This window comes from Hippocampus guttulatus, chromosome 4 (genome assembly GCF_054856545.1).
Source record: "Hippocampus guttulatus isolate MCC_2025c chromosome 4, RoL_Hgut_1.0, whole genome shotgun sequence".
Lineage (NCBI taxonomy): Eukaryota > Metazoa > Chordata > Actinopteri > Syngnathiformes > Syngnathidae > Hippocampus > Hippocampus guttulatus.
The window spans coordinates 22,691,180-22,703,407 of record NC_141264.1 but is presented as its reverse complement, the minus strand read 5'-3'; the positions used below and the strand labels follow the sequence as shown (position 1 = coordinate 22,703,407).

At 43.4% G+C, this 12,228-nt stretch overlaps 1 protein-coding gene across 3 annotated transcripts in view; it reads right to left on the bottom strand.

Annotated features, from left to right (window-relative positions):
• Window positions 1-12,228, bottom strand: part of met (MET proto-oncogene, receptor tyrosine kinase) — a 49,146-nt gene that overhangs the window by 17,910 nt on the left and 19,008 nt on the right. For all 3 annotated transcript variants that reach the window (XM_086108965.1, XM_086108966.1, XM_086108967.1), the window contains exons 4-11: window positions 11,377-11,580; window positions 7,113-7,238; window positions 6,808-6,984; window positions 3,126-3,283; window positions 2,599-2,716; window positions 1,921-2,057; window positions 1,274-1,438; window positions 169-268 (exon numbers count right to left, since the gene is read on the bottom strand). In XM_086108965.1, the coding sequence (XP_085965091.1) occupies window positions 169-268; window positions 1,274-1,438; window positions 1,921-2,057; window positions 2,599-2,716; window positions 3,126-3,283; window positions 6,808-6,984; window positions 7,113-7,238; window positions 11,377-11,580 (1,185 nt within the window). The remainder of the gene's footprint in view (window positions 1-168; window positions 269-1,273; window positions 1,439-1,920; window positions 2,058-2,598; window positions 2,717-3,125; window positions 3,284-6,807; window positions 6,985-7,112; window positions 7,239-11,376; window positions 11,581-12,228) is intronic.

Genomic DNA, 12,228 nt, shown 5'->3' with positions numbered 1-12,228 from the left:
AAACAGTCCGACACTAATATTGTTGAAGTTACATTAGCCAGTGCTTCTGATTGTGAAGGCTCTGGAAAGATTAGATTGGCATGGCAACAGTGAGATGCTGAAATGTGATTGGGGGGGGGGAAAAAAACTAACATCCACATGTATTCGAGTTACAACTTGAGTACTCACCACGTGGAAGACGACGGCATCCTGCCCAGTAGAGAGGACCATCTGCGGCTGGAGGCCCGACTGCAGGAAGAAGCCATGAGCAGACAGCGTGCAGCCTCCACTGCGGGAGGAGAAGCGGAGATTAGCGTTAGCATCGGTGTAGCGGTGGAGATACGCGAGATGCCCACAGGGAGTTCCAAGCTGTTAGCGTTAGCGCTTTTAGCCACTCGTCACCTCCCACGCGCTTCCTCTTCGGGCTGGCAGATCGGCATGTTACATTCGCGTTCAGCAAAAGTCGACTTTGATGAAGAAAACGTGCCGCGCATTCAAAACGACATGAATTTAAATTAAATTTAAAAAATGGAAACTAAATGGAGGAAAAAAAAAGAATTAGATTCTGTTTGTTGTTTAATCTAATTTAACTAAGTTGCATGGAGGAAATAATATAAAATATATATGTAAATATCAAACAAAATGTAGAAATTAAATTAAAGAACACTGAATTAAAATTTGAGATTAAAATGTGGGTATAAACGTTTTGGGGATTACATATAAAGGTAACTACTTGAAATACAATTGCATGGGGATGCAACTACATGGACTTTCATTACATTGTGTATTATTATTATTCATAGCAGTATAAGAAGTAGTACTGTAGTAGTAGTTAGTTGAGCATAAAATAAAAGTAAAAAATTTAATACAATATCAAATGAAACATGAAATAAATATAACTAAATAAAATTGAAAATAGAATACATGAAAAATAGAATCAAGTAAAATAAATTAAATATCAAATTAAACAAATTGAAGATAAAATGGAACAAAATGTGGTGAAAATATAAAACGAAATGAAATAAACTATAAAATTAAATATAGCCACAAATTAAATTAAATATCACAAAAATATATAATTAAATGAAATGGAAAAAAGAAATGAAAATATACATTTAAATGGAATATTCAATCAAACATGAGCATAACTGAACATGAAATATTGCGTTACACTTTGAATTCAATTCAATTTGATCACGGGAGCTCCTGTTTAGTTGCATGCAAAATATTAGATGAAACTCAATTTGAATAGATTTTTTTTAATGTAGTAATAATAAGAATTAAAGTGTGTCACCTGATGAAGGAGCGTGACGGTTGGATGCTATTGATGAGGGGGTCCTGGTTGTAGGTGAATGGCGAGGGGGCGTGGCGCTCCACAGAGTCCACCGTCAGCTTGACGGGCTGCGGCGACGGGACGGCGTGCTGAGGCGTCTTGCAGGTGAGCATGGTTGACGTCAAACTGTGGGCGGACAAGTTTCCCCTATAGAATTTGGTTTGACTAAGATCCAAAATCGCAGCCGTTCATTTGCCCGCTGACTCACTCCAATTGATTGCGCCTGCTGTTCGCATCAGGTGTAAAAGTGGGGGAGAGAATTTGAAGTGGTGGAATTGGAAGTGTGAATGGAAGAGGCAAACCAACATAATACTGAGTCACAGAAAATAAATCGATTGCTCAGATAATTTGGGAGGAGCCAGAAAACGCATTCAAATTTTTGTTATGTTTGAAGTAACTTGTCCTGAGCGCATTTGAAACTCAGGACAGCACGTGCTAAAAAGTCATCTCAATCGTCAGGGCACTAAAATGATCCAGATGCAAGGAAAGAGACTTGTAGTAGCGTTAGAAGTTTGTCATTAGTGATACGGCATGACTCCTTCTTGTGTCATTCGGCAGACAAAAATCGCAATAAATCAGGTCACTAGTATGTGAAGTTAGCGATTCACCTCTGGATTATACACTCCGCCTTGCCCACGGTGACCTCTTGTTTGTTGCCGGCGTCCAGGTAAGATCCCGTGATGGTCAGCATGGTGCCGCCGGACTTGGGCCCGAACGTCGGGAAGATCTTGTCAATTACCGGATCCTGTATTCAGAGATCACGCTTGAAAGGGCCGGGTTTTGTAGACAAATTATGTGTGGCATACTTCTAAGATTCCTTGTCAACACAATTTAAAGAGTTTCTCCACTCGAGCATGTTTTTTTTTTTTAAACGTGATCAATTTTTGGAGGTTTTACTTGCAAGTGGGACAGCGGGAGAAGAGTAAAATGCAACGGTCACACCGGTGCAGGAGCTGCTGCCGGCCACGGCTCACACCCAGACTCTCACATGCAGAGACTGGAGAGTTTCATTAAGATCCGTCATTTTTGGACATTGTTACTTTTTTACTTTTTGATTTAAGTTCCATCTGGATGCATGTAACTTCAGGATACAATTGATGGGTAGACTTAAACTACTTTGCTCCTAAATTACACAAGTCACAAGTTTGAGTTACTTCTGGATTGAGACACTTCTCTATTTAAGTTCTGCAAGTTACTTTTACAATAAGTTACTTCTAACTTCTTCATATTGAGATTTTTTTAAGTCGATACCAATTACTTTTATGGATACGCGCCAGTGCTCTTACCACGAAGGTGAAGGCGCCATCCATGTGTACGACCTTGTGTCCACTGGTGACCTTGATGGCATGTCCCGACGGGGTGAAGTTCCCAGCGAAGACGGGGGAACACTGCATCTCAGTCCACCTAAAAACACAACACCCCCCCACCCCAAAGACACAAGACTTAGTATGCTCCTAATCCAATCAACATCATCACGTTCTAGAGGAATGCAACAGGGAAAGACGGGGAAGTGATTTTAGTTGTGTTTTTTTTTTTTTGCTTTTTAATTGGCAGATTTTTTATTTATTTGTTAACAAGAGCGGGAAGTCAGGATGCCGATTTTTTTCCCAGCAATTTTCCACTTAGTGGAATCATGTGCTGAATGTGGAAATCTGGGATGGGAATGGGGGGGGGGGCAGGGATGGGATTCTGGGGGGTGGGGGGGGGGTTCTTAACATTCCTTCTTTAACACACACAATAAGCTCCATTAAAGCCGCTCCTATAGGACCTCTTTGTCGCATCAACAGACAGACACACTCACACACACACAGACCTGTTGAGATTGTCCTGTCTGGGAAGTTTGCAGGGGGCGCCGGCCAGCTCCACACTCACAAGCGACGCCTTGAAGCTCTCCGTCCGGTCGAACCCGAAGTTTTGGCCGCAAACAGTCACCACGGTGGAGCCGCGCAGAGGCCCGGATGATGGAGAAACCTGAGAAAAGATATTCTCGTCGTACACCTTGGAGTTCTTTGGAGAGAGAACTTCTGGGGTACTTCACACCCCATTTAAGTTTCTGGTAAAGGTGCCTTCTCGGTCAGTTCTCGGTTACTTATGACACTCTTAGAACTGTTGGGTTAAAAGTACCCCAAATTGGGTGAAGTCGCGAACCCAGTGCTGGGTCCAAAAGGGGACTGAGTGGGTTATTTAAAACCAGCGCGCCGAGTTGAGGATTTGAGCCAGCATATTGATAAAAAGATAAAAATATGAAAAACTACTCATATTGGTGAGTTAAAGCTACCAAGAAACGGGTTACCAGATTATAAGGATAGTTGTGCTTAAAAATAATGCGAATTACATGATCAACATCTTCTAAGATGGCAAACTGCTTCAGCTCTTCAGATTCAAATTCAACCTTCGACCCAATGTGACAGGTCAAAATAATTAATCCAGCATCGGGTAAAAGTAACCCAATCTGCTCAAATGCACCACGACCCAGCGAGCGGGTTAAGAAAACAACCCAGCATGTATATCAAGTTACTACTAGTTACTTGCCGTTACTCCTGCCTCATGTTACTTCCTGGTCAAGGTTAATTCTGGGGTAATTTCGACCTCAAGTGACTTTCGGGTGCTGTGGGATTTTCAGGTACAAGTGACGTGTTTGTTAGTTCTAGGTTACTTATTACTTTATCTTCCTTCTGGCTTGTTACCTCGAGGGTATTTCCTACCTCAGGTTGTTTCCTGGTAAAAGTTACTTAGTTACTTTCCACCTCAAGTCACATCTGAATGCAAGTTACTTTTTGGCTAGTTGTAGTTGTTACTTCCTTCTTACTTCTTTGTCCAAGTTACATCTAGTGTACTTCCGACCCGAAAACTACTCCCTTCTACGAGGTACTTTTGGGGTACTTCCCAACTCAAGCACCTTCCCGTTGCAAGTTACTTCTTGGCGTCGTCTAGGATACTTCTAACCTCAACTGACTTGTGGTGAAAGTTTACTTCCGGTTACCTCGACTGTTCTTCCTGCTTTAAGTTACTGATAGGTGCAAGGTATTTCCTGTGGTACTTCCTCCCTCGACTTACTTTAAGGTTACCTCCTACGTCAAGTTGCTTTCTACTTCAAATTACATCTTGGTGGAAAAGTATTCCCTGTTAATTAACACCTGAGGTTACATCCCGACGATAGTTACTTGCAGTAGTTTCTTTCTACTTCAGGTCAGAATCAGAATCAGAATCAGAATCATCTTTATTGGCCAAGTATGTAGAACACACAAGGAATTTGTCTCCGGTATAACACGCTGCATTAGTATCATCGTAAACAACAAATCATTGAACCATTTTAGAGTAACCAGTAGCAGTATTTGTAGTACAAGAAGAGTGACTACGTCAGTGACTGTTTAAGGAGTTAATGGCTAGAGGGAAGAAGCTGTTTAAGTGTCTACTGGATTTGGTGCGCATGGATCTGTAGCGTCTGCCTGAGGGGAGTAGCTGGAAAAGGTGGTGGGCAGGGTGCGGGGGATCCAGGAGGATTTTCCGTGCCCTTGTCTTGATTCTTGCAGTGTGCAAGTCCTCAAGAGTGGGTAGGGCGGTGCCAACGATTTTTTCCGCCGTCCTAACTGTCCGTTGAAGTCGGATTTTGTCCTTTTTTGTGGCGGCCCCAAACCAAACCGTGATGGAAGAACACAGGATTGATTCGATGACTGCCGTGTAGAACTGTCGTAGCACCTCCTGTCATTGATTGTTGCAGCTACTTCGATTACTTTGTAGCTGTAGTTAGTTACTTCTTAGTTACTTCCTACTTGCTGTGATGGGGGGGTTGTCCATATAAAGTAAAATTTTAAAACGTTGATGGCATGATTAATTTGTGAAGAACATCTTCAAAGTGTAGAAATGGAACCTGCGTCTCCAAATGTCAACAAAACACTGAAATGTTTTAGTTGGATGTGATTAGCTTGCGCAGGTGTTGCTAATGTCGTGCCTTTGATGTCGGATGCACATTCCGTTCCTGAAACGAAGATGAAAAGTGTTTTCCCATGATTTTTTTTTCTTTTCATGGCCGTAAAGAAAGCAGCGGCGTGTCGATCTTCTCCCGGCGCGGACGACACAAGAACAACACGGGCGTCGGCGGGGAAGCTACAGCGGAGCTGGAACACGGCCACGGAATACTACTTGATGGAATACTGTCCAAACACTTCTACGAAGAGCATTCCACACGCGGGTCATCTGAGACGGTTGGGAACAGACTTTGTGACGGCATCACGCGGCTTCACAGCACTCGACACACATCAAACATGGACTGACTTCCTGCTGTCCGGGACGCACACATATCGTACACCGACGTGGCTTCTTCTTACACTGTCTTGCTTCTAAGTGCAGGTGACTTATTGTTACTTCTACTGTAGCTGTGAGTTACGTCCTGTGACTTCTGAGTTACTTCCTACCTTCATTTTACTCCTGATGGAGATCGTTACTTGGTTATATTACGTGAAAGGTCAAGTTATCTCTGTTACTTGCTTCTTCAAGTTACTTCCTGTTACAGGTTGCTACTTGACTACATCTAAGTGCTCAAGTTACTTCCTTTTTTTTTTTCTTTTACGAGGTTATTTTAAGTTACTTCTAAGTGCGAGTGACTTACCGTTACGTTCACTGCAGGCGCAAGTTACACCGTGTTGCTTCTGGGTTACTTTCTACTTTAAATTACTTCCTGGCGCAGGTTGTTTCTTAGTTACATTACGTGTAGATGGAAGTTACTCCATGATACTCCTGGGTTACTTATTAGGTGGAGTTACTTTCTGGTACAGGGTACCTCCTCGTTAATGTCCTCAGCTCTAGCTGTTTTGGTATGTTGCATTCTGTTACTGAGTAACTCAAATAACTTCTTGTTATTTGTAAGTTACTTACCATCTTCCAGTTACTTTCTAATGGAAGTTACTTCTAGGTTACTTATTGCGAGTCACCTGTAAGTGTAAATTACCTCCTGTTACTGATTGACTCAAGTAACGTCTTGATTACTTGTAGGTTTCCGACTTGAAGTTACTCCTTGGTACAAGTTACTTCTAATCTCAACTTCATATGAAGTACAAGTTACTTCCTTGTGTTTCTAGTTTACATTCAACCTCAGGTCACTTCTGACCAGAAGTTTATTCCTGGTGAAATTTAAACCCTGTTACTTTTAAGATACTTTGCATTTCTAGATACTTCCTGTTACAATATGTCAACGTGCTAGTTACTTCCTGGTAGTTCTAGGTCACTTCTTACCCTAAATTACTTCTTATGCTACTTGATGGGACAAGCTTCTCCATTACCTTGAGGTTACTCACAACCTCAAGTTACTTCTTGGCGCATGCGTTACTTCCTTGTACAATTTAGGTCTTTGTTACTTCCTACCTCTGTAACTTCTAGACTACTTTCGTGCTCAGGTTTCTTTTTACCACGGGTTATTTCGGGCTCCTAGTTACTTTGAGGTTACTTTTTATATGTCAAGTGACATGCGGATGCAGGCTCCTTCCTGTGACGGTTACCTTGGTGACGACGGGCGCACAGTAGTCCTGCGTCCAGACGGAGGAGGCGGGGCACTGGTGGGCTCGGGTGCAGCGGCCGTCGCACCAGCCGCACTCCGTCACCCGTAAGGACAGCAGACAGGAAGTGCAGGACGTCAGCTGACCACAGCCCGGGCCAATCAGGGGCACTTTGGTGATCTGGTAGGATTCAAATGTTGGAGGAGTCAACGTTAATTGTCCGTATGTCCTCTACCAGTTGCAACCTCGAAGAGACGTTTCTCCCATTCAATCCATATTCGATTTGTTTTGATTGTCAATGACATCACCTTGTTGCCGGTGGCCACGAGCAGTGCCCCGCCACCCCGGTCGTCGAGCAGAGTCGCCGAGGACGTGACGGGTTGCGAGTCCAAGCGAAGGTTGACGTGCGGCGAGGCCAAGCGGGAGAAGCGCACCTGGTAGAGACGCAAAAAAAACCTGTGAGAGGCTCTTCGCCACGCATCAACGCATACAAAGACCCCCCCTCCCCCCCACACACACACACTTTGTCAGGTGTTGCATTCAATGTGAAGCATAGCTTTGCCTAATCTAATGATCCATCTCTCTTCTATCTATCCCTTTGAACAAGATATGAGTGAATAGGGATGATCGACACCAAATTTTTTTTTCTAGACCAATACCAGGATGACTCTTCACTTTTCAGTACTCGATACCAAGTGCTGATATCAACATTTCAATGACAGACAATCGTGAACAAACACCTTTCACTTTTTTTCTGAAGCACTTAATGATTCACCGATGTGTCGAACGGCTGCAGTGGCACCAACTACTGCCAAGGAAGACTTTATCGATGACTTTTTTGGTATCGGCAAACTTCACAAGTACCTGATAAAAGCCCCGTCGAAAAAGTGCAATTTGACTGCCTCAGAAAGGCCAACGGGGTCAGAAAGCAAGCGGAATTTTTTTTTGAAGAAATACGGGAAAAAGATCTTGGGAACTGGTGAACTCTTGACCACCTGCGCTTGGCGCAAAACGACAAAAAGATGGCGTGAGTGTCGTTCATTGTTTGAAGCTGTCAGCTTTTGCTGTATTTCAGTTTCCTGCTTGCGCCGACTCTCCGCCAGCGCGCTCAGGAAACATTTCTCCCCTCGGATTCGCTTTGAGTCCACTGTGGGAATAACACAGCGGTTGCACTGTTTGTTCGGCAAACACCAGCATGCACCCCCCCACCAACCCCCGTGCCTCCTCGTAACCCCCCCCCCCCCACCTCTTCTCCCCAACCCGTCTAATACAATAAGCTGTAATTCACACCACCATTAACTCCTCCAGGCGGCCATTATTCTCACTGTTGCAAAGCTTATGTTGAACCGCTGGGGAGGTTGCACGCTCGACAATGTGTGTGAGAATGAGGAAATATGTAGACAATCGCATCTTGTCAGAAAACGTAACCCACCCCCCTCCTCCCTCCCGATTACAAAAGTCACCAATGTATGTATTTTAAAGGTCCCAAACATGGCCCCACCAAAACCCACGCAACAGCTAAAAATTGATGAAGAAAAAAAAAAAAATCTGCTCCCAACTTAAGGCTACTTTAGTCAATGAAAATTCATGAAATAACTGAAACTTAAATTGAAAACTAAATGGAGCTAAAAGTAACTATATTTATTACAAAAATATCCTTCATTTTTGTCTTTGTCAATTAATATACAAGCGCTTTCGGGGTTCATTTTAAATGTATTTATTTTGGTATTGCTGTTTGTCCATGCGGACGGAAGGTAAACAGTTGTTGGTGAATTGTTGTTTTACATTGTTGTATTGCACAATACTTAGTGACCTATATAAATGTTAATCATTGATGAATCCACTGTAGAAACTATGAAAAATACTGTACTCGTGTATTAAAAAAAAATCAACTAATACTAAAATGAATTAACAAAAAGTAAATCAAAAATCTAAGCATTCCCCCCCCCAAAAAAAAAATAACTGATAAAAACTAAGAAACTTGCTCTACAAAACTTTAAAACGAATTGAATTGTACAAAAACTAAATACAAACTAACTATAATGAAAAATCCATTTGACTGATCGACAAGAAATTAGGTCCTTCATAACAAGACGCCCAAAAATGTTCATGGACACCTTGCGGAAACCGCACAGAGAGTTGGCCATTTTGGTTTGGAGCTGGCATTTTGAGTCAATTTCATGGCTTTTGCCTTCGTTTGAAATTTAGGGGGGAAAATGTTTCACTGATCAACGTGAAGTTGGACATATCTATCATGAAAGAACACACAAGAAAGTTTCAAGGACCCTGTTCTTGAAACTTTCAAGGAGTCGGCCATTTTGGGCAATTTCCAAGGCTTCTCCTTGGACAAAGTACTGAGAATCCATACAAATGAGCTCCAAATCAGACGCAGATATGCTTGACAGATGTGCAACCATGTCGTCACAAGCTTTTTTTTTTTTTTTTTTTTTGCCTCATGTGGCATCAAATAATAATTTTGAGGATTCGTATTGAAAAATATTAGAAGCAATTTGTAACATATCTTTCATTTTAGTTTTGTTTTATCCCAATAATTTTTTTTAAATCCCTCACTCCGATTGCCATGCTGTCGGCCACTTAATTATTACAATATACTGTATCCTGTAACCTGTGCACATTCACGCCGTGTACTTTACACGACCATTATCTTAACAATACGGTGAGTAGAAAGTGAATGAGCTGACGGGTTGGTGAAGCACAAGCGAGCTGGGGAGAGGCAACAGCTGCACGGAAAAGGGCGGTACGGTCTAGCCAATGGGAGAAGGCGGGAGTGGTGGGTTGCGGCAAGGTGGGGTGGGGTGGAAGGAGGTGCAGCGGGGGGAGGGGGGGTTCACGCTGATCGGCACGTTAATGGGCGAGCGGCGGTCTTCGCTGACACGTTCCCTCGCACGACATTCCCAACTCAGCGAGGGTCCCGTGCAGCTGTTGCTGTGTGTTTTTCTCCAGCAGCTGTCTTTTCAAATTCACTGTCCGTCTGTGCCACGCAGGGGCAAAAATATGAGCACAAGTAACGAAACATCGGTAAAACAATCCATCAGAGGCTGTTTTGGTCCGAAGGGGCTACTTCAAGCTCATTTGTGGCATTTCCAGGCGTCGGTCAAAGATGGACGGTAGTTTGAGAGATTTGGTCTGATGGCAACTAAATTGGAAGACGGTATACGTGATGAATGCGTCACGTTCGATTTCGGAAGCTTTGAAAGTTTTTGGCATTGAGTGTGGGCGCAGTATGGCGGCAAATTTGGCGACTCGCTTGGTTTGGCGGCGCGAGCCGGACATTTTGGAAAATTCTGTTTCATTTAGTAAGATGAATTTTGAATGCATGTCAATCTTTAGTAGTCCCGCAAAAAAGGCTCAGGTAGTCATGCATGAAAACACACAAAAAAAATCATTTTGGTTTGAACTTCACAAAGTACACTAATTTCTTGCCCCATAAATATTTTGAAAATTCAGCTGCCAAAGTTCATTTTATTTCAGCATAAAATTTGGTAGGCATGTCTTTTCTGAGTAATCCCACCAAAAAAATGTCTCAAAATGCCATTCTTGAAAAGAGACAGTAGGTTTGGTTGGTAGCTGACATTTGCCGGGACCCTTTGCTTGGAATACTTGGAAAATACCACCCCCTGAGGATAAGTTTGATTTATGCAACATGCAATTTTGTTGGCATGTTTATGATGAGTTAACCCACAAAGGAGTCCTGAGAAGTCTTGCTTTAAAAGACACACGAAGCCCTCCATTTAGAGGATTTGGGCTATTTACAGCAGCCTTTCCAAAACAAACTTCGAAGAGATATTTTAATCCGATTGCGAGGAAATCTAGCGCGCCTCAAAGACGGAAGGCAGCATGAAAGATTTTAGATTTGGTCATTGCGTAAGGGCTCAGCGCGGCGGAAAAAATGTTTTGCCGTGCGACACTCCACTCAAACTTGAAATGTCTTTAGCAACAGCGACTTGTACTTCCTGACTCAAATACGTTAAAACGCTGAAAGAAAGGCAGCAGGTGCGAACGCCGACAACCAGCTGTTCTTTGTGCACGCTACTCGCCAAACATGGCGTGAGCAGATCGACACGGGATTCTCACTGAGGAGGCATCAAGCTGAGGGTTGTCATCCCCAAAAACTGTGCATGTGTGTGCGTGCGTGTGGGGTTTTTTTTTTAATGAAACATTTCCAACTAAAGTTGGACAGTGAAGTCCCTGGAACGAAAAGATTCCAATGAAATATATTCAGCAGTGCAGGAGCTGTTCCAAAACCTTTCTGGACTTTTCAGAAGTACTAACTCCACCAGTAATGTCTTCTTCGTCCCCCATAAACTGAGACAATAACTCGATTAGGGCAGGTGTCTTCCTTCGTTCCAGATACAGTACATCACCCCACAACTAAAAGTTTGATGGCAGTGCTTGCAGTCCAAACACACAATGGGCCTCATTCACTGACATATATATATATATATGACATATTTTGACGCACAAATCCGTGATTCATCAATATGTTTGCAGTTGAATTGATGCATATATCAAGTTACGGTGTTCTGGAAAGTACTAGCCAGGCCTGCGTACCTGAATGAGGCGTCCGTCGGCAGTGCCGAGAAAGGCGACGGCGTGTCCGTGGACAGGCAGCACCTTGATGGAGGTCACCAGGGTTCCCGTGAGTTCCTTGTGCCAGTACTCCAGACGCTGCACAAACTGGGTCACCTGCAGGCGGTATTTGCCCTCCTTGCCCTCGTGGATGCCCTCGTGCGGGTCGCATTCGTCGGGCGAGGTCTGCAGAGAGACGACGGACATCAGACACTCAAATGTCTCCAGTTTGGATATCCTTAATTTGGCGCCACGCAACTGCTTTTTTTCCCCCCCCAACATTCTTTGCTGCCATACAAGTGCAAAAAGAAGTGAAACACTGTTAATTTATTTTTCGAGGCTCAGGTGGTGTGTTTTTGTCACTGTAGCCCTCCATTACTCTTTGACATTAAACCTCGGTATATCCTCTTACATGCGAATGGCCGTGGGTGTGTAAAAAAAAAAAAATAAAAAAAAAAAAAACGAAACCCGATCCTGGTACCGTTGTAGTCGGGACAATAGTGACCGGTTAAGCGCGGGGTGTTCGGTGTCTCACATGGTCGCCCCGCGGTGATGGGACCACGGTGACGGCACGGTGGGGGGGGGGGGGGAATAAGCAGGAGAAAGTAGGGAACACTTTGGACCACTGCCATCAATCAGTCACATGACAAACCTGACAGAAATGTGAGATGCACAGGTGCAGTTGCGCACACTATGAGGAGTCAAGGTTGACAACTGTGAATGCTTTATGAATATTAAACATAAAATTGACCAATAAGCCAAATGAGGCCTTTGAGATAACAATGTGGGAACCTACAAAAAACATGCCCTGTCCATTGAGGTGCTGCTCCAAGT